The 23,252-nt window shown below is 35.1% G+C and overlaps 2 protein-coding genes across 2 annotated transcripts; both read right to left on the bottom strand.

Moving 5' to 3' along the window:
* Window positions 1-7,949: 7,949 nt before the first annotated feature.
* LOC147411757 (early nodulin-like protein 6) lies at window positions 7,950-9,276 on the bottom strand. The gene is made up of 2 exons (XM_086455577.1): window positions 8,479-9,276; window positions 7,950-8,402 (listed from the first exon to the last, which is right to left on the bottom strand). Exons 1-2 carry the CDS (start codon window positions 8,678-8,680, stop codon window positions 8,035-8,037), a joined length of 570 nt encoding a protein of 189 aa, XP_086311703.1. The 5' UTR covers window positions 8,681-9,276; the 3' UTR covers window positions 7,950-8,034.
* A 757-nt stretch (window positions 9,277-10,033) lies between these two features.
* On the bottom strand, window positions 10,034-22,138 carry WYR (inner centromere protein, ARK-binding region protein). Its single transcript, XM_086452085.1, has 9 exons — window positions 21,803-22,138; window positions 16,961-19,962; window positions 15,148-16,546; window positions 13,019-13,365; window positions 12,723-12,926; window positions 12,009-12,166; window positions 11,368-11,459; window positions 11,184-11,278; window positions 10,034-10,378 (listed from the first exon to the last, which is right to left on the bottom strand). Exons 1-8 carry the CDS (start codon window positions 21,984-21,986, stop codon window positions 11,250-11,252), a joined length of 5,415 nt encoding a protein of 1,804 aa, XP_086308211.1. The 5' UTR covers window positions 21,987-22,138; the 3' UTR covers window positions 10,034-10,378; window positions 11,184-11,249.
* Window positions 22,139-23,252: the final 1,114 nt, after the last annotated feature.

Here is a 23,252-nt window from a genome sequence, read left to right as displayed (position 1 = left end):
TTTCATTTGAATAAACTCTCGAGTAATGACTAACTTGTCTCCAAACTAGAGATTGAACCATCTCGTAAATTAACGAGGCCTTCTAACCTCAGAATAGACAATCTTTTAATTGATGATTGAATTTTCTTGGGTTAGACAAAATTTATTGAACCTATACCTTCACCATTAATTAAAACGTCTTAGTAGCCAATTTACAAATTTGCTAGTGATTAAATTAGTACCATTAGAAGTTACTGTGCCAATATTTACAATGATGCTTACTTAATTTTAAATATGAATTTTTTTACAATACCCATGTATACTTAATCCATTATTACCAACATTGAGATGCATATCAACTGCATAATAAAAATTATTAATTATGTATTTTGTCAAAATTATTGAATCAAAAATATATTTTTATATTTATGAAAATTGGCCAATACCCAATTTCATAATTACTATTACTTTGATGAACACGAATGATTGAAAAAATGTACCTTTATGCCTTCGAGCTGAGTTTTAGTTCAAAGAAAGTTCAATAACTAGCAAATGCGACCATACATTATCTGATAGCTGTTTAAAAAAATATATAATTATGGAAATGGGTATGTAATCATTTTCATAAATATTAAAAACAATGGCTGGTTGAATAATTTTTGCAAAATAATTGGCCATTTTAGTCAAACAACCTTAAATATAAATGTGGGGAATTAGTCAACTTGTATACTTAACTGAATTATGGATATGTGCATTTTTGTTCAAAGTCTTGCCATCAAGTATGACTGTTTTATTATTTTATATATAATAATTGTTCCACAATCCATTTAAAAAATTAATATAGACATCATTGGTGATTGACCAACTCAATTATAAGCCGATGAGAGATTCAAAGGAGTAGCAATCAACTCCTATCTGGGTCAATTTGTGTGTCAAATCTATGGTTCTGTGCATTTGTCACGTTAGTCGTGTACAATTTAGCAATCTTAGATTTATCTTTGAGGGAAAGTGATGCCTATTTTTATTGATAAATTTGAGAAATTTTGATTTTATTCAAAATTTCTTTCAGATACGTAAATTACTAACTCATAGTTTGAATAAAATGGACATAGAATCGTAGCTCAGTTAGTTTGACACATTACAAAACAACTTTGAGGTCGTCAGTTCAAGTCCAGCTTACCCATAAAAATTGAATAAAATAAAATTTTATTATTAATTTATCAACAAAGAAATGTTGACTGTTGGTCAAAGATGAAATTAATTTATCATCAATTCCTACAAGAGGGAATTAGAAAATTCCCTTATATATTGAATGGATTGGCCTAACATGATCGGACCAGTTGATACCTAAGTAAATGAAACATTTAGGGTTAAGATTCATTTAGATGTAAGGCTCGGGATTTTTTATGAATGTATTTCCAAATCGGTGATGATATAACCCAATTGCAATTAGTACCGTTTGAGAAATTAATATAAAATAATGTAAAATCTCTCATTTTGTCGATCTCTAGCAAGAAGTAAATTGACTTTAGTCTCTTTAACCTTGGGATAAATATTTTAAGGGTCATGTTTGGTAGCTAACTATTCGTTGGCCAAATAGTTGGCTATCGATTATTACCCATATTTAAATATTAATGTTGGAGTGACCTTAGTGGAGGGCACATGGGGACATCTTGACATGGTGGCGCACATATGTCCTTAAATGCATTTTACTCATATCTCGGAGAAATGTATTTACAGGTATGCTAGCGCCATTACGACAAGGAGTCTCCCGTTGAGGTCACTCCAGCACAACTCATATTTTAAACCTAAACTTGACAAACCCCATATTTTAAATATTTATCATTAGCCAAATAATTGTTTATCTATATAAGACAAAACCCATTGGTCAAATAGCTAACTGTGAAACATTACCCATATTTTAAACTTATTTGTACTTGTTTTGAATTAATCTTATTCAACTTCTCGATTGAATCCATCATTTTCAAAAAAAAATTAAATGGATTTTACCTTAATCTTGATTTGAAGGTTGAGATAGATAACTATGGTTGAAACTAGGATAAATTTTTTTTCACTCTAGAGTTTCGAGATGAGCCAGGTTAGGAGAAATCAAGGCATTTTTGTGCAAAAGAATGAAATAAGAGAATTTAAGCCATTTTTTTGTAATTTACGAAGACCAAAATCATGGGTATGTCATCACAGTCAACATTATTTTAAGAAGAACCTAGATCTTATGCACTTTGGGTGGAGGATTAAAACCCTCCTCCCACACCTCAAATGCAAGCAATGTAAGTTATAATCCAAAAAATTAATGCTTAAAATATTTTTTTTCGTAAAATTTCTTTAAAAAAATGTACAGATTGTTGAATTGGGTTCAACCAACATTTTTGAAAGAGTCGATCTAGAGTAACATTGAAATTGACATCGTTTCACACATTGGTATACACATAACCATAGATGCTGTTCACTCATATCTCGATGAAATATATTTATGATTTTGTACACACGTCTGTGTCTACAATGTGTGAAACGAAATCATTTCAATGTTACTTCAGCATTTTCCTTTTTAAAAAGTGTGGATCAACCAAATGAATCACTGGTATTAAGGAAGGTTGATATTTTAGAAGAGTCCTCATTGTATGATTTGTCAGGTGACATATTCAAATGACTCTATGATGTGTATGTGTTTGAGAATCGTAAATCTATATGCCTTGGGATACACGATCCCTCAAGATACATTTTTATTGGGAAGTGGAATCGTGTATCCCGAGGTATTTTAGATCTATGCTATCCAAACTTGTCACATCATGGAGTCATTTGAGTATGTCATCTGACAAGTCATATCATCACGACTCGCTTTAGAAACCCTCTTTCACTCTTTTGATTATATCAAAATCATTCTGTAGAAGTGGGTCAAAATTATTTTTTAGGGACAAACAAGTCCATACGGTACCAACTTCAATCCTAACGCACCAACCAAAATGGGATATCTAAATTCTAAATTAGCCAATATTCAACTATATTTATGATTTGTTTTCCAAATTTCAACTGTGACACTTCGTTTAAAATAGTGGCACGGTTTGTCAAAAGGTCAAGGCATTAGATGATCCTATAGATTCAACTCTGTGAATCTCAAGGAGCATTTAATAGACAGGATCTTAGGAGTATGGTGATCCACCATATTTGTGATCAACCCTTGAACACTTCAACGCCCTGTTCCTGGGAACAACAGTCAACAGGGGACTATCGTAACTCTTAGACTATAATATTGTGTAAATAATAATCTGAAGTGAACTCAAGATTTGGACCTTATATCTCACTTTCTTAACTTGAAAAAATACCTATTCTTCATACGCAACACGTCATGAAAGTGAGATAATATGAGGTAAATCTTGAGGTCACTCCAACACGACTCGCAATGTAAATTATGTTTTTTTAATGAAAAATGCTAAAATGATTTCTTATTCGAGTAAAAAATCTCTATGATTTTGGGCAAACCTCCACGTCATCTTAGTATCGAATGCATTGTATGACTTGAAATAACACTCAAAGTAGTACTATTTGAGTGTGCAAAAAATCATAAATACCTTTATTTGAGATATAAATTTATACACTTGAAAAAATTGGACGATTATCTTCCCAATCTAATGCTATTTCGAGTCACAAGATTCTTATAATTATCAAATTCTCTCTATAGTACTTCCATATTTCATAGTCACGACTTAAAACACTCTTAGAACCTCATTTGACAAAAGAATCAGAATCAATCAAATAAAATGTTATGTTCCCATTAAATAGAAATAGTGTCTATGTGACTTACTTAGTAAGAGTTTAAAACACATTAGACTTCTAACAAAGTTTTTTTCTCATATTACATACAATCTAATGTATTTAATCTCCAACTAAAACATACCACATAAAAAGGTATGTTATAGATGTTAAAAATTACTTAAAGTTGTAATAAACTGACTCAAAATTTATATTACTTGCGAATAGAATCATAAATTTTCTTCCTCGGGATACATAAGAAAAATATCTATTTATTATGATAATATGCACGGCTGAGTGAATTTTGACTTTGGAGTATTTTTTCGAGTCTAGTTATCATTACACAATTAGTAATTGTAAACAGTCAAATAGTCAAAGATATTGACTTTGACTGCACCCACCTCTTAATGATAAATTTACGGTGGACCCTCACCCCCACCAACTCCGATTGTGACATCAAGCGTGCCAAAACCGGAGCATCCCAATAACGCCCAACAACCTAACGAAGTACACCCACATATTTCACTGATAGTCTAAGGAGAATGGGACCCACTCATTGATTTGTGGAATCTGATCTACCGTTTCTTCCGGTAAGCCGGTAACATCTCTTATTATTGAACCCATCTTTTGAAAACAGGGTTGGGTGGCAATACTTTAGTGGTCCATGAAAATTTTGAATTTTTGTTGTTTGTGTGATTTTTATATTTGTTTTATTAAAAATATCATTTGGATTCGTTTTTAATTCTAGTGGCTGGGGTAGGTATGATCCGATCTGATTTATGTATATTAAAGAACGATGATTTTCACACACACACATACATACGTACATGCCTAGGGCAACACACATCATCCAATACCCCGTTACGTGTTACAATATTTAAGTAATCACATTTCTATGGAGAGGTGTGTAGACATTCAAAGACACAACCTAGAGAGTAAATCCATTCGCTCCTTACTATCTCAGCTAACCCCCAATGGTATAATTGTACCTTTATCTAACATAAGGACATGTCACTTGTGGGAAAAAATTTAAGATTTTATTTTGACTTTATATTTGAGTACCATATCATATATTTCAAATTAAGACATGTTTTTTCAAATCATTATTCTCTTATAAACTAATGAAAAATGAATATATATATATATATATATATATTTGTTTTTCAAAATAAATAATCTTCAACATCTTGAAACACAATAATCATGAGGGTGATCATAACTATAACAACGATGAGGGCATTGAGATCACTTTTCACTAATTTATAAGAGAAGACCAAGGCTGCCGTGAGATTGAAAGAACGAGGTACCTTAATTAAATATTCACAAAAATATACAAATCATGATAAAATCCTCCATCCTCACAAGGGAAATATCTTTAAGTTCACTATGAATGAGGAGCTATGACTCCCCTTAATGTAAAGGAAAAGAATCGTTATAATCTAACTACCCCATGTGACATACTCAATTGACTCCTCTAATGTGACATGTGCGAGAATCGTAAGATTGTACTCCTTCAAATATACAACCGTATTTTTATGGTGATGTGCAATTATGTACCCCGATGAGTACAAATCTATTGTTCTCACATATGTCATGTAAGGGGAGTTGATTGAGATGACACGTGGGGGGTACATATCTCCTCAGGATACACAATCACACTTCTATGGGAATATGCAATTGTGTTTTCCAATGAGTGCAGATCTACTATTCTCGCATATGTCACCTAAGGAGAGTCGATTGCATATGACACATGGAACAATCAGATTATCATGACTCAAAGGAAAATGTACTAATCTTATGATAACTGTGTGGTAACAATATTTATCGAAACCTTTTCCTTTTAAAAGATGAGATAACATATTAGGTTTCAAATTTGAAAACCATGGTCCCCCATTTTCACAACTACCTCAATTACTTTGTCACGTTCCAATTAGCTTTGTCAATTTATTGATTGGCTGAGTGGGCCCAACTACTAATAAAGATCTCCATAATTTAGGAGAGCACACTGTTCACATGTCACTTAAACAACTAACTTTCGCCATGCACCATTCATGGACAGAGTACATGTGTCTCATGTGCTTATTCATTTTTAAGAAAAATTATTTCAAAGAGGTGAAATCCTAAGCTTATTTGTTTTAAAATGATGATTTTGTTACTTTTATTTCATCAAAATAGTAATTTACGCCTTGAAAAGATTCATATTTTCGAAGTGTGATGCAAAATATACTTTTAGAGAATCAAGCAAAAAAAAATTCTGCATTTTAAACCAGTAAAAATAAAAATATAGACACGCCTTTTTGAGAATCAAAAGCAATGAAACTCCTTAGGCTTATATGGATTCTTAATGCAATCCTAAGAATATCAATGTAGCTATCACCTTTTGTAGACCTAAACATATCTTAGTACAGATTTTAACCAGATTTTTTTTTTTTGGAAGAAAAAATATTCTTATTAGTCGTGATAATCTAACTTAGGCACATGGCGTACTCAATCGACACCCTAACATGACAGGCTCAGGGATCGTAGATCTGCAATCTTCAAGATACAGACCTACACTTAAGTTAGATTATCACGATTCTAGTTTTATTCTCTAACTTGTCATCCAAATAAATTACTTTCTCATAATAGAGAATACCATTTTTATTTCCTCGTACCTGAATATAACTCTTTTTTTTTTAGGTGAGAAAATTCATGATGTATGAATTTTAAATAAATGTATTAAATTTAAAAGTATTGACCCGCACATTTTCTAGCTAGTTCCACCTAGTTTTAGGACAGAGCCATCTCGAAATCTATCAAGTCTACTCAACTCAACCAAGTATTGAGTGGAATCGATTGAGTTTTAAAACTACACTAAAAGCCCACTCTCTTTTTGATAGTTTCCTATAGGTATGCGTCAATCATGAAATTCATTAATAAATTAATTAGTATTCCTATGACCATTCTTATATAGAATAAATATAAAAAAAAATAAAAAAATAAAAGTAATTCCACATAAGCACTTTTATTGAAGTAGAGGTACCACAAACAAATCACAAGAAAACACCTAAGCTGTGTTTGGATTGAGAGAAATGAAAAGAATAGAAGAGAAAATAAATGAGTTTTTCTCCATCTCTCTTGTTTGGATTGTTAAATGAGGAGAGAAGAGAAAAGAATTGGAGAGACGAGGAAAGAAAAAAAAACGAGTTTTCTTTCTCTCCAAAAATAGAGAGAAGATGAGAGAAATAGAAAGAAAGCCTTTTAAAATATTTTATAATTCCAACTCTGTCTTTAAATCTCTTTTAAGATATTTAAAAATTTCAAAATTGTCCTAAGTTTTCTCCAGTCAATCCAAACAAGGTAGAGAGAAAATAAGTTTCTCTTCTCATCTCTTTTGTTCTCTTAATGAGTTTCTCTTCTATCCACTTCTCTTAATCCAATGTCACCTAAAGTATATGAGAGATTGAATCCCTCCTCCTACACTACAATTGTAATTTTATTCCAAGTCCACAGCTTAAGATTGCGGGATTGTAATTATATTCCTTTTAATGAAAAAAATGACCTTATCATAAGGTTAAATTTGAAAAATGTTGGAGGGCATTTTTTATCTTACAAATTTTGACTCCATCAAACGCGTATCTGGCCTTATAGTAAAGATGATGGCACAAACAAGTACCCAATTCACTTGATTGGGCCGGGTGCCTAAGTACATGTTCTAAATTAAGGAATAAATTCAATAAAAAGAATTTTTATTTTTATTTTTTATAATACTGAAGTGACCTCAAGATTGGACTTTACATTGCACACCCTGACATGAAAGGGTATGAGAACCATAGACGATGTTCCTTGACATACGAGTGAAAAAGCATCTATATATATATATATGCTTCTTATCCACTTTCAAGTCAAGATGTGCCATATGACTTTGAAAATGGACAGCCACTTCACTCTGGGCTGAAAATTAAAGTTCAATTAAGCAACAAATGTCAATTGAAATTTTTCAGAAGAAATAAAATAAAAAAAGAAAATATCATTTCAGGCTTCTAGATGAGAGAGAGAGAGTGAAAGGCATCCCAAAGTACAGTTTCTTTATATCTCATCTGTGGATATAAGCACACTAACAAACCACAAAGTTATATGTGTGTAATATTAAGTAAACTAATGAGATAGAGTTTCATTAAAAACCATAGTAAGTAATATTCAATAAAAAATAGATACCACAAGAAAACAAATCCTTAAAAAAAATGCTACATAAACATATAAAGAATGAAAAATAGATACCAAAGCAAACAAATCCTAGAAAAAATATTACATAAACATATAAAGAATGACCAAAACGCCGCCAAGGCTAGTCATGAAATAAGAAGCAACAGAAAGTTTAATGGTTGAATTTGGTGTTGGTGGTCCCCAATCTCCAGAGCTTGAGCCTCCCTCACGTCCATCTGATGGCGAAGGAGCAGATTCCGGTGATTCAACTCCAGGATGCACCATTACTCGAATGACTACTCTTTGACCAGACTTACAATGCTTCCCACTAATGAAATAGAAGAAGCCATAACGGTCGAATCGGAACACAGTGTTCCCATCATCGAATTCGTGAATTGGGTTCGAAACATCGCAGTTTATGTAGTCGGTACGATTCACAACAAGCACGGAGTCGTTCTTGTACTTGAAATCTGAAACAAAATATTATATATAAAATAATTGAAATAAAGATTGATGAAATGGTAGAAAGGTAGGGGGGGAGCTTACAAATGGAATCTCCAACATGGAATCTGTTTTTCGTCGCCCATTCATCGTATGTCTGCGTCTCGTTTCCAGTGGGTTTGACCCAACCATTTGAACCACCGATTTGGAATTTATAAGCGGATACATTGGTAGATGCAATGGAGATGAAGAAAAGAGAGGAGAAGAAGACAAAGTTGTAGAGATTGTTTGGAGAAAGAGGAGCCATTATTGGAATCAATTCGTGATAATAGAGTAGAAGCAATTTTAGTTGGGTGAGCAAGAGCAAGAGCAAAGAAGAGAAGGAAGAGTTGTGAAGAGAGGAGAGTCGTTTGGAGTTTTAAAAAGGAAAGAAAGAGAGGGAATGGCGTTAAGTTAGTTACCTTTGTGAAGGTGGGAGGTGGGGTGTGAGCAGTTAGATTTCAAACGACACACGATTTCGACCACTTCGTGACAATTGATGAGTGGGGAGAGGTGGCATTTACACGTGTTAGTTCATTACTTCTCATACTGGACTTCGGTTCTCAGAGATCAGTTTTTATTTTCTAGTATAATATATGTACTTTTTAGAGATTCATTTTGGGAATCCTAGAATATCAGTCGTATGTTCTCTTCTCGTAAGGGATGTCTTCTAGGTGTGCAACTTGGTCCGGTTCAAACCAAGAATCAAACCAAACCGATATTTATGGGTGGTTTGGTTCGGTTTGGAGTAAGTTGCGGTTCAATTCCAGGTTACGAAAATGAAGAATCAATCAACTTGGTTCGGCTTTCAGATCAAGCTTGTATAGAACCGAACTCTTATGCCATAAATGTATTTATGTATATAATAATTATTATGAATAATTTTCAGTGTTAGGACATAGATTAGTGATTTTTTGCGGATAAAGTAATTATTTTTTAAGGATAGATTAGTGATTATTGTATAAAATTTTATGTTTATTTTTTCATTAAAAAATATTACTTACACTTTATGGCAATCTATAGAATCAAATCGACTTTAGTTTGATTTTATTCCTGTGGAATTTGGTTCAATTCTGATTCTTATTCAGTGAAACCGACCTATGTCAGTTCGGTTCCAATTTGACTCCAACCGAACCGAGTTGCACCCTTAATGACTTCTAGTATTTTTACCCATTTGGAGAATGAAAGTTGAGTTCATTCTTCACCCACACAATTCCAATTCGGGAACCATTTGTTGTTGCCAACTCATCTTGAGACAAGTTATAAAAATGAGTCCTGATTTTCTGACTTGAAAATTTTCACTTGCGGCTGACGTGGCAAGGGCACAAAACCATAGATCTTTTTCATCGGGATACACAAGGAAAAGATCAACAGTTTGTACCCTTGCCACATCAGCTGAGTACAAACAAGTGAATTTTCAAGTCAGAAAATCATTAGCTTATAAAAATACATTGTGTTGTCCCCCACACTATTTTATTGTCTTACAAACCAAGTTCATGGTTAGGACCATGTCATCCACATCGTCATAACACATCACTTTGAATTAATTCCCTAAAAAAATTTAGATACCATTCAAAATTTAAAGTTTACTAAAGCCAATTTCTCAAATCATAAACAGAAAATTATTTTATTGACGAATTCTCTTTCACAATTGTTTTTTTCTGCAATACATTGAATTGCTAGCTAGAATTAACCTCGATAACTACAATGTAAGTATTTGATCTAGTCAGTTAATGAAAGTAAGGGTACATAATTCAAATCTAGTGAACTTGATCAACAATAGGTGACACATTGGAAACTCTTCTCAGCTATGGTAGAGCTCAAATGTAAAAGAACAATTACATATACCATCAATGGAAATGTGTCATAATGATAGCAAAAGCTTGGTGTGAAGGAATCAACCTTCACCCAACAAATTTCAATCAAGCTCGTGTTACTTTGCTTGAAAGTTCCGTTTCAAGGTCTCCTGAAAGAAATCACAAGAACACATCAGTTCACATTTGATACATGCAAAACAGGTGCATAAGGATATTATGTATAAGCTTTAGAAATAAGTGAAACCCTTTCCTTACTAACATAGTATGATTTTGAGCCTTACTACTAAGGGTCATTTTGCATAAAATGGATTACCACATCAGAAATCCACCACCACAGCCCTCTAAGTTTCATCGGAAAAAAAAAAAAAAAAAAAAAGACAATTTCTTTTGAACTAGAACCAAGGTTTTGAAGTGGACAACTACCGAACTTCCACATAACTCTCAAACTTCAAAATGAAATTCAAAGGTGAAAAATAACATTATTTTTATTTTTCAAAATTCATAGAATTTCGTCCTCTACAACCCTGAAGCATAGAATCATGTTTTTGGATGCCAAGAGGTGATGAGCCCAAGGAACCTTAGTAAGGCTAGGGGGACTCTAGAAATAAATCAGGAAATAAAAAATTAAATGAATAACACTAACATGGTTCTTGCAAATTTCCTGGCATTGATGACATTTTTGGTCAAAACCTCTATTATCCAAAAAGAGAACCAAGCCATTGACATTAATTAACGAACTAAAGCAGTTCATGTAGATTCCCCTAGTTTGACAAATTTTGATCACAGATGCATGATAAATTAACACACTCGATGGAGCAGTAAGTGAGAGACACCTAGGCCCACCTTGGTAGACACCCACAACAATATATATATCACTGCATATTTGTGATACCTGGAAGTCACCAGAATATAAACAAAGTACCTCTTTTTGTACAATCAAAGAAACAAACGAACCTATGATGTTGTTCCTTCCTCGTGACCTGATCATTAGAAAATCCCACGTCTTCCATCCAAACTGTCCTATTTTGGATTCTTTCGCGGTAAAATAACTACAAAAATGAGATTAAATTATACTACTGTTGTGCAAGTGCAGCCAATATATGTGGTTATTTAGATTAAAAGAATTCAAGAGGATTACCTTCATCCCTAGAGCAAAAGCTGCCAGGGGGGAAAATTTCATATGGGTCTATTTGTTGCAAGGAGGGTAAGATTGAAGACAAACGTTTTTCCCTGCAGTAGAGAATAATGATATTAACATTGCGATGATTCTGTAATTAAACGAATGCATCCTAAATAATTTTATACCAGTAAGAGAAATACTTGGGTCAGAAGCATATAACCAATCTCTTATCAAATTACCTTTGCCATAAGTATGTCACACTTGAAGAGAGACCAGATATCAGAAGTGATCATCATTTGAAGGGTGGAAGGGAACTCCAAGAAGATAATTTTTATTTATTTTTTTACAAGTCCCTTGAGAAAAATCCAATCCAGCAAATGAATATAATCATCTAATATATTGCATTCTTTTGGAGAAAAAAAGGGAACCGAGTAGATCGGATGTTAAGGATCACCTGTTCAGGTCCAAATTTTGGCCAAGAGACCTCCTACGTGGGGAACATCAAATAAGGGAGCCATGGAGGGCCAAACATACAGGATATGATCCAAAGCCATGACTAAATTATAATCTTATGTCCAATTGTATATAATAGATAGAAGGATTCCTAGAGAGAAGATTTACGATTTTATATATTTGGATGGCAGAATTCAGTTGTTCACCTGGCCCATGAAGAAATACTTTTTTTCTTGGGTATGTTATCTTCGTTTTCATCTTCGTCATCCGAGCCTTGGAATGGACTAATTTCGTAAGACTGTTCTCGACTTTCTTGGGTAACTGAGCTACCATCTTGATTTCCTTTACCGAAATTGCTCACTACCTACATGGTGTAAATAAATTATTTCATCAAGAGAATACTCCCCATCAACAAATATAGAATCCATCAAACAAAATGGAAGTTTATAATACAAGGAGGACCCATAAATTTAAAATATAAATAACCCACCATTAACAGTTGAGCAAAAGAGGAAGATCTGCGTTGTCTCTTCCATTAATGCAGTACACGTACAATTTTTATTTATTTTTTAATAAATGAAATTACGGTACATGTACAAATTGATTGGACGAAAATTCAACGGGTCCTTCCTAGGAAATCTTCAAGTAAAAAACTAAACAAATCTGATAATCCTAGTCTTTTAAATCATCACATTCTACTGGACAAACAAGACACTATATGGTAATTGTCTAAATAAAAATCTATGAAAAGAGCTATCACAATTCCTTTATAAAGGTACCATGCAAGTATTCCTTTGGTCAAAGAAGTACTTTGTAATTCCCTAAGAACAAAGGTTCCTAGTTTCATATTTAGAACCAGCAGATTCTAGAATTTGCTCACTACAACAATATGTAGATTGAAATCAGTTCTACACTCGCACCTTTTCAATATCACGAGACTCTTTGAAAGTCTCAAAATCTTCACAAGCATTGCTTGCTTTTCTGGAATCAACTGCTGAATCCATGGCAATCCTAGTGTCAATCTCTGTCATTTTCCTATAGTCAGCCTTTTCTCTTCCTTTCTCTGTTCTACGATGTTTTCCTTCTTCAGCGTGCAACTCTTTTCTTTGACCTTCTCTCTCATCCTATAAAAGATGTCACCATAGTTATTGCTAAACAAGACAGAAAGAACAAACAAGAGGACCCAAGTTTCATCGTGAAGGAGAAAAAATCTTACTACAGTTCTGCATCGTAGGTCTTTCTCCTTTTTGGCACGTAATTTTTCCTCTTGTTCTTTCTGCTGCCTCTGTGCTTCTTCAATACATTTCCGTTTTTTTTCCTTCCCCTTCCGTTCGTCTTCTTCCCGTTGCCTTTTCCTTGCTGCCACATCCGCTTCTTTTTTCCTTCTTTCCTCTTCTTTCTTTTTTCGCTGCAACTCCAACTGTTTAATTTTTTCTTGCTCGAGTCTTGCTCGCTCCATCTTTGTCGCCTCTTTCTTCATTTTGCGATCATTCTCCTTCTTTTCTTCAATACGTTTTGCAGCCTCAGCAACCTCCAAAGCTTTCACTTTAACATCTCTTTTCCCTATTGGACACCACAAGAAGTGACAAAGCAAAATATCTTATTAACATTAGGGCTTTCTCATTTCATTCTGTAATGACAGGCCGGGCCAAATTTTGACCCACTGACAACCTTAGTACAAAGTAATTGCAAACCTTGCATTAGACTGTTTATGCTCTTACAACTATAGTTTGTGGTTCAAAAATAACAATATCCATATTCTGAACAGAGATTATTAGTGCATGCATTGTGGTTTATGGTCAATTAAACCAAATAAATTAAAACCTATAAAAGTTGAGAATATAATTAGAACTATAGAAGATTAGTGTTGGCAAAGAAACTAGAGAAGGAATAAATTCATTATCAGACCACCTTAGAAACTAAGATTTTTAAGATAGGTAGAACCACATAAGTAAGGACACTCATAAGGATGAGATGCTAGCTAAGATTGATAAGCGAGACATACCCTATAATAGAACATATTTAACGCAACTTTAGTAGGGAGACTCATAGGAATGCGATGCTAGTTAAGAATTAAAACTGATACGCAAGAAATACTCTGAAAATGCTACTTCTGTTATTTAAATTTCATTAACCATACTAATCAAAATAATAACAATCAACCATAAAGATGGAGATATTGGTGAGGATGTGTGACAAAGAATAAGTGGTAGGTGGCTGAAGTAGAAATGTGCTTCTGAAGTATTATGTGACTGACGTGTACCAAAAAACTACATGCAAATTTACAAAACAACAATAATACCAACTAAGCTTCTTCTTTTTTGGGTAAGTGATACCGACTAAGCTTTATGGAGTTGAAATTCGGACAGTCAGGAAAAGGATGTTTATAAAATGAGCATAGCAGAAATGAAGATGGTGAGATGGACGAGTGGTAAGACTAGGAAAGGCAAAACTAAAGGGAGAGATATTGGTAAGTATGTGGCTCAAAAATTTAGTAGATGATAAAAATGGAAATATCTTCTGGAGTATTATGTAGTTGAAATGTATGGAACAAACTGAAGGGAAAATTTACAAGATCGCAATTAGACCAGCTAAGTTTTATGAAGCTGAATGTTGGGCATTCAAGAAATGGATGTTCAGGGCAGAGATGAAATGTGAGTGGGTTGAAAAACTAGGAAAGGCCAAACAAGAGATGATTAGACTCAAGAAATCTAAGTATAATACTATTTAACATCCAAGGCGCAATTCTGAAAAAGGATACCGAAAAAAAAGATAAAAGTGAGATATAAAAAAAAAAAGTGCACATGAAAGGTTAAATGGACTGAAATATAAGATACAGTCAAAGTCATACAAACTAGGCCAAGCAAGCAATGGATTGGTGAATATTCGGACTTTGAAATGAAAAGCCCGAAGGGCTAACCATAGTTATTGAGTCACCAGAAAGGTTATCAAGTCCAGACACACCAGACACTTGCTGACATTAAGTACGACTGTCAAAATTCGCAAGTACATTAAATGGAAAGTGATGTATAAACTAGTGTACTGTTCATTGACTAGGATCAAATGTACACTGCAATCCCTAGGGATTGAACGATTTCTAAAATAATCTTAGCTATTGAACTGCATCTCCTTTATCAGTAAAAGTAGAAAAAGTTTATGACAGAATTTGATGGAGACAATCCAATTGTCACGATTCATGCAGAAAAAATAATACTTTCTCAAATAATAAATATGTGAAGATAGCAACTTGGCAAGGTGGCAAAGTCTATGTATGGTAAACCACAGAGACCTGAGTTCAATATCCTACTTTCATTACTAAACCTATAAGAAAAAAAGAATCTGTACCTGTCAAAACAGCAGATGGCTGACGCTTTGGTTGAACAAGTGGAATAAAAGATGAAATGTTAGAAACAATATTCGTACGCAGTAATCCCTTGTCTAAGAAACTCTGACTTTCTTTTTTCTCACTTGCTCTCCCCGATAATTTCGATCTTCTGACCCTGTTGTGAAGAGATTCACTGGTCTTCGCTACACCATTTCCACCTATTGAAGAACTTGGGTTCTCCTTATTCTTTCCCTTGTATCTTAATTCATTGCCAAAGCTGTTTCCAAGCTTCTGCTGGGCAATTGTTTGTGTCTCATGGAAGTTCAATTCCATGTTTACAGACTCTAAACTACCTCTTTCATGTAACTTTTCAGTCGCATAAACTGCAGCAAAAGGGTTAATATTAGTCACATCAATAAGAGGTTCTCTGTTAGTAGACCTATCCATCTCACTTGGGCTGATTCCTTCCTCCAATGGAACAACTGCCTCACTTAAGTTCCCATTTTCTTCACAAGTGCTGATATCTTCATCAATACGGAAGCAAGTCCGCCCAGGATTTACACTTGTTTGATCCTGTGAACTGAGACCAGCAGACTTTGAAGTGATTCTCTGACAGAGCTTCCCAACTGGAGGTGTGTAGGGAGGATTTCCAACATTACAACTAGAGGATGGAATGAAACTAGAACAGGATCTTTCCAGAAAATTATGGTCAACTTCCACGTCCAGGAAATTGTACTTGGCCTCCAATTGCTCAACGTCATCATCATTGAAGAGAAAAGTGTTTCTCAGATCCATGCCCTCTGAAAGACCATTAGGTAAAGATTGGTATATATTTGGTGTTGTGTGCAGTTTATACTTAGAAAGACAGGGTAAGGGAGTAAGCAAGCTAGTAGATCTGCACAGCTGCTCAAGAACACTAATGCGATCAGTGGTATTCATTGGAAGATCTGATTTGCCAAAGCTAATAATATCCCCAGAAATGGATGGCAATATATTCTCTGTAGGCACACCAAAACTGAACCCCTCAAACTCCAGCATGGTTTGATCAGCACCAATGAGACCATGATCCTCGTAATGTGGGGACCCAACCGAACAATATGAAAACAACTGCTCTTCAACATTAGAATTCCTCTTGTGCGTAGTTCCTTCATTAGAAATTATTTGTTCCACATTTCCCATATTCCGTACACTTTCGAGAGACATCAAATTCTCATCATCATCTTCCGAAGGAAACTGACCTTTTGTATCAAGGATAATGCTAGTGGTATCCTCCATCCCCCTTTCGTCCTTAAAGCAACCATGGGAATTTCCACTTGCCACTTCCTTCGTGCTGGAATTAAGAAAATTCACTAGCTGTGTTTTTCTAAATCCCAAGGGGATGTCTGGCTCTTGATCTCTTTCTTCCATGTCTATTTCACTCTGTCAAGCACAATCACGGGGGAAAAAACAGTATGTGAGTGGCTTTGCTAGCGAAACAAGAAAGAACTTTTAATGTGAATTGGTATTGATGTAAATGCATATTTCCAATTGAATGTTAATGCTCCAAGTGCTACTTACATGAAAAAATGTTATATGTATAGAAAAAATAAAACGTGTAGAACTACACTGCACTACAATGCTTTTCCTATATGAGCATGGGGTTTGTGCGTGTGGCAGAAGGCACAAGTGGGATTGGAAAGAGTAGTCTATCCCAACCAAGCTACATTTCTTCGATCACATGTGGCACTCACAAAAAACATAAGTGCTCCCAGTCTCAACTCAATAACTTTATTTTTAAATGTGCCAACCTTAACCTGAAAAAATGTCAGAATTTACTGAAAAGAAAACACTTACGTCTTTGGTTTGCAGCTTCGATGAGGATCCAAATCTCTTCGTCTCATGACATTTCTCACTCCGACACTTCTCAACACCGGGGCTCTCAATAACATTTGAACAATCAATTTCCAGATCACAAGTTATAGGAAAATGCTGAGACTCCAGAACTGCCCCCATACCATCTTCTGCACTTTTTAAGCATCTACATGTGTTGTCCTCATGACTCCGTTGAAGTTGCTCGACCGTCATTAACCTTGGGGAAATAGTGAGCACATTACTTGATCGAATCTCAGTCTTTCTCCGCTTATACTGAGGCCACGACTTTTCCCATCCAGTATTAAAAGCTTTTTCCAATTGTATGGACCTATTTTCAAAACAAGACTCATTTGATTTAGAGCAACCAGCATCTTTGTCAGGGTTGGTATAGTTCCTTAAAAAGTAGGGAGCTTCTCCCCTTACACTGTGCACTTGAGTAGTATTTGGTGTTACTGCCTGCCTGAGAACACTTCTCTTAGCTGCTTCTGATGCAACAACATACGAAGACTTAGTTACCTGGGCTCCCAAAGATGAAGATACTTCAGGTTTCTTGACCAGAGAAAAACCAGCAACATTGTTGAAATCAGGATCACCACATGGATCCATATTAAGTTTATAATCTTCCGGCAATTCCTTATGAGGCACCATATTCAAATTCCTAGTACAGTTCTCATCAAAACTGTCTTTCTGTTGATCCATACCTACATCAGGCAAACTGATATGCACTTCTTGCAGTTGGCTTACCAATGAACTTTTTCTACCAACTCGCAAGATATTTAGATGATCTGATGAGGACGTTGCCTTCTTTGAGATCTGGTTGCTTTCTGGAGATAAATCAGCTTCTATATCTTCATAAACCAAGGATTTCCCTTTCTCTGATGACAGAAGAGAGGCATTTGATATTTTTCCAGACGATAATGCAGGGTGAAAACTAAAATCAGATTTCTCCTTCTCGATGGATTTGAACCTCTCCCCTTCAAGGGTTTTAGAATAAGCTCCTCCCTCTTCTTCTCTGTTCACAACTTCCATGGTATTATCTGGCCCCGGAAACTCCACATACAAGGCAGCTTCTTCATGGGTATCATTAGAAATAGTTACGTTCTTTAGTGCTTCAGTAGGCTCATTTTCTGCATATGCACCAGCAACTAAATCATCATAAGCGTCATGTTGTCCTTTCCTTGATGACAGAGGAGATAAGTTTGGACTTTTAGTGGCAGAAGATGTAGGGTATAAACCACACTCAGATCTGTCTGTACTGAAAAATTCAACCTTTTCCTCTCCATGGGCTCCAGAAAAAGCTTTCAGCTCCTCTTCTCCATCTGCAACTTCCACGGTTAGATCCTTCTCCACCAACTGCTCATCCGTAGACAAGCCACATTTTTCATTCTGAGCATTGGAAATAGTTACTTCCCTGGATGATTCAATGAACACTTGCTTTAAGATTTTGTTGCTCTCTGAAAATGTCTCGGTTGCTTCGTCTTCATTTACGTCGGATAGTCTGGTTTTGTTGCTCTCTGAAAATGTCACGGTTGCTTCGTCTTCATTTACGTCGAATAGTCTGGTCCTTGACAGCAGGGAAGAGAAGTTTGAAGTTTTCGCGGTAGATGTAGAGTTAAAATCAGGTTCAGATTTCTCTGTCCTGATGGAGTCAGGCCTCTCCTCCTCATGGTCTTCAGCGAAAGCCCCTCTTTTATCTTTTCTATGCACAGACTCTATGTTATGATCGTTCTCCATCAACTTCTCATCGATAAATGAGTCATCCTTTTCATCATCAGAAATAGTTACATTCCTTGATGATTCAGCAGGTCCAAGTGAAACAGTTTGCATCTCTGGTGCCCCATCCCGCTTTTCGTCTTCCAAATCAGGAATAATAGTTTCATTCAAGATGCAATCTTCGATGTCATCAAAGACTAGATGCTTTGGCTCCACAAATGTACTATTGTCAGAGGAAGGCTTCAAGACTAAAAATTCCATCCCCTCTCCAGGATGAGTACCTAACATATTAGATCCAGAATGAATAGTACGAGCTTCAACATCAACATTTGAAACAAACTCAAACTCGGCAACCCCAGCAATAAATCTTTCCTGGTGAACTAAATCACCAACATCATTACACAGCACTGTAGGCAGTGGAGCATCTAATGCTTTCAGGAAGTCATGCTCTTGAACCAAGTTTAATGGTTTTTCTAATTGTGATGATTTATTGATGGATGTAGATCTAGACCGTGTAACTACACCACTCGGGATTGAGGAGTTATCTGATTTTTCTAGTTGTGCTGATTTATTACACTCATCAGTGATATCTCCATTGCTTGGATGTTTTTCTGTATTTGTTTCCACAACATTACAAAGCTTTACATCCTTTTGCCCAGTCCTGGAGCTTTGAATTATCACTTGAGTATCTGGAACAGTGTTAGGGCCATCATCTTGATCAACAAAATCTAAAGACTGCAACTTTTCAACAGAATGGGTTGCAGATCTAGACAGTGCAACTTGGTTTGGATGATTGGAAGTTCTTGATCTTGTAGTTCTACTGGCAAAAGCACCACCGGTGCAGCTTTCCTTTCTTGGACGCTTTTTGGATTTTACTTCCGCACTATTACGAAGCTCTAGGGCTTTTTGCCTTGACTTGGACCTTTGAATTCTTGCTAGTGATAGATCTGGTTCATAAGAAGTATCAGCCATTTTTGCATCTGTGTCCTCTCGAGGAGAAATAATTGTTTGATCCAGCTCAGGAACACCTATTAAGGTACATCCCAGGTCAGGCTCGTTGAGGTGGCACTTGGGTACCAGTGTTGATCTGTCCCCAACATTAAAATATTTGTTGGAAGCGCAAGTTTCAGTGAACGAAACTTCTTGAGATTGTCCATTATTAGCAGTAACATCTGGCCTGTTGTAAAGAGTGTTGTAACCAACTGTAGATGGGATATTGGGTCTCAAAGGTGGGAATAGGAGTCCAGAAATTAGCTCTTCTTTCTTCAACTCTGCAATGAGAAAGGCAATCATCAGAAGCATGTCTTTCCAGCTATGAAATAGTCCAAGGCATAAGGCATAGATTGTGAGGAAATGTTGATGGATAAGGTAATGCTTTCAGCACAGTCAACGTCAGACCATGTAATGAATAACAGGCAAACACAAGTAGAAGCATACATGCATTCCATGTAAAAGTTAGGGAAGAAAAGGTTTATTTTACTGGTTTTGAGCATAATCATGAAAGCTCATTCCAAGGGATTGTTTGCAATGGAATTTCTTTGGGGACCATACTTTGACGATGATGCTAACTAGAAGGAAAATAATGCATGGAAACAACACACTGATAATGATTGAGGAATTATTGTGAATATGTGATTATAAAGCTTCAATATTTTACTTGCAAAACTATAAAAAGCAAAGTATTGAGGAATTCACAATGAAGTGGTGAAGGTGTACGTCGCAGGATAGGACCTGAGCTTTCATAGGAGGCGTAAACCTTTGGTTTGTGTATCATATTCATGTTCAAAAAATAAAAACATATTTACAGAAATATATATATATATATATATATATATATATATATATATATATATATATATATATATATATATATATATATATATATAGGACAGCGTTCAGTAGGCAAAATTGTAGACAACGTTCCAGACAAAGTTTTGTCTTATATGGCTAAAAAGCTCCGGAATGGGTTGATTTTTTGTGAGGATGATCTCTATGGTGAGGAGATCAACCTCACAAAAAATCAGGCCATTCCGAAACTTCTAACCCTATGAAAAGTTGTTACAAACTAACGGTAAAAAATTGACGGTCCACAATTCTTCAACTTATAGACTAGAGTTAGAAATTTCAGAATGGGCTGATTTTTTGTGAGGATGATTTCCTCGCCATAGAGATCATCCTCACAAAAAAACAGGTCGTTCTGAAATCTTTAGCCCGTATAGGAAAAAAAACTTTTGTCTAGAAGTTTGTCTACAGAACCCAACCCATATATGTATATATATAGATATAGTTATAGATATACACACATAAATAGTAACATTTTCCTTTTCTGAAGAGATTAAAACTTGGAATTTGATACTATGTTATGTGGATTTGGAACATGGAAGTACGAATTTATAATGAAATTGGGTCCACATCTAATATGGTTGACATAAAGCAAAGCAATGAGAGGCTATCCGCTCAGGTCCAGCTTACCACCAAAGGTTTTTATTTTTTTAAATTTTTTTTTGGGGTTTGGAGAGCCACGAATGTCCAATGTTGTGCAGCTACTCAAATAAATTTAGAAAGTACAAACAACTGAAGGGCCTTTTATGCAGTTTTCCAATTATCAAGGATTGTTTCCCAAGAAAATTTATCAACTACTTTCAACAAACCCAGATCTATCTTAGAGGTTCCAAACTGTGTGAATCTAAGCTCAGTGTGGCATCTTCATCATGGGGAAATTTGCTCATTAGGGAATTTGAATATTTCAGAGTCGACCTCAAAATTAGGGTTTCTAATATCTACCAAAAAAAAGAAAGAAAACTTGGATGCAATCATGGAATATTCTTTAAAAAATATATATATTTGAATATGTGAATAGCATACATCACTGAATGAAATCCAAAACCTAAAACTATTCGGATTATAGACATAATTGCAGAATTCCTCACTCGATACAAACCACGTGAGAGAAATTTAGACAGTTGAACAACAAAAACTTAAAAGGAAAAAGAAGTTTAGAAAAGACGACTGCAACAAAAATAAAAATCATCAAAATTTAATATGAAATTGCAAGATGTAGCAGAACAAATCAGAATGAAAAAAATACTAATTCGTCACAAAAGAAGATACCTTTGAGTTCTGCACTTCCAGTCTCGAGTCCAGTGTTCCAGAGCCACGAAGGAGGTCGAATTCCATTTATCAAAAGCTTCGAAGCGAGGTACTGGTCGTACAAATCTCTCTGTTGTTGGAGCTGATCGATGATCCAGTTCTTTCGATCGAAGATCTGGACGAAGAGCTTCTCAAGAGTCGACATTTTCAGAGAAAATTCATCGAGAGATTCGAGACCCTAAAAGAAGTAGAGGAAATGAAATCACATAACGAGAGCAATAGAGATCAAAACAATCAGAATGGGGCTCCTACTATGGGCGCGAGAGAGAGAGAGGCTCCAATTGGGGATTTCGTTTTGAAAATTCGAAATATTACCTTAGGGATGTCGCTAACGTGAGCCGAAGGTGACACGATGTCAGGAAAAGTTTAATGGGCGTTTGATAATTGATATACGGTATAGTTTCTTTGGGTTACATAACGGATGTACGAGAAAAGTAGAAAAAAAAAATTAAGAATTAATTGCTCCTCAAACGGTCCAGGGTAAATTACAATTTCACCCCCTATGATTTGGTATAATTTCATGTTGAGCCCCTAACGTTTCAACAATCGCACTTACCTCCCTATAATTATCTAATGGGTACACTTACCCCCTTTCGTCTACTTGTCATTATCCAAATAATAGTGCTGACAATGGATTGGTTCGATACCAGATCAATACCAGATCAATACCAAACCAATCCAATCTGAAATATTTTATCTTATGATCTAGTTTCAATCGGATCAATGAAATGTTGAACCAAATCTGATCCGATTAAATGATCATTCAATCCAAAATCGACCTGATCTTGATTAGATGCTTTTACACTTCAACCACCATTATTTGCACACATGTAGAGAGTAGAAGATGTACAGATTCATGAGCGAGCGCAAGCGAAGCAGCTTCGATGGGGTTTCATTTAGAAGGTGTATGGACCTCTATGCTAGAGTTGGCAATGTAGATATCATATTTCACATTTCAATTTATAAAAGAAAACACTAGAGTCATACAATATTTGTGCCTTTGGGGCTCTTCATCAAATTGGAAGATTCTTCTAGGGATTCTCAAGAATGTTGGATTGTTCGAAAAATCTACATGATTAAGGATCTTTCAGTCTTCAAGAAACCTTTGTTCGTCACTCTCACCCCAATCGAACATTAAATTAAGAATCTCACATGGTTATGAATTATGAAAACGTGGTACAAACTTTTGATATGTTGCTACCATATACTCTTGATGGAGATTCCCAACTGGGATTTTTAAAAATATATTTTTTAAGGTTATTATTTTTGCGAAAAAAACATATTTTACTAGGAAGAGAGATAGGGATGACAATTTTGCCCGCTCCTATAGGGTTGGATTTTCACAATTTTAAATAGTTTTAGAATGATTTTGATATTAAAAATGAAAAAAATCAATTCGATTTCAAGGTAG

The sequence above is a fragment of the Akebia trifoliata genome, chromosome 1 (assembly GCF_017979445.1).
Source record: "Akebia trifoliata isolate Shusen 1 chromosome 1, ASM1797944v1, whole genome shotgun sequence".
Classification (NCBI taxonomy): Eukaryota; Viridiplantae; Streptophyta; class Magnoliopsida; order Ranunculales; family Lardizabalaceae; genus Akebia; species Akebia trifoliata.
This window is presented reverse-complemented; position numbering and strand designations above follow the sequence as displayed.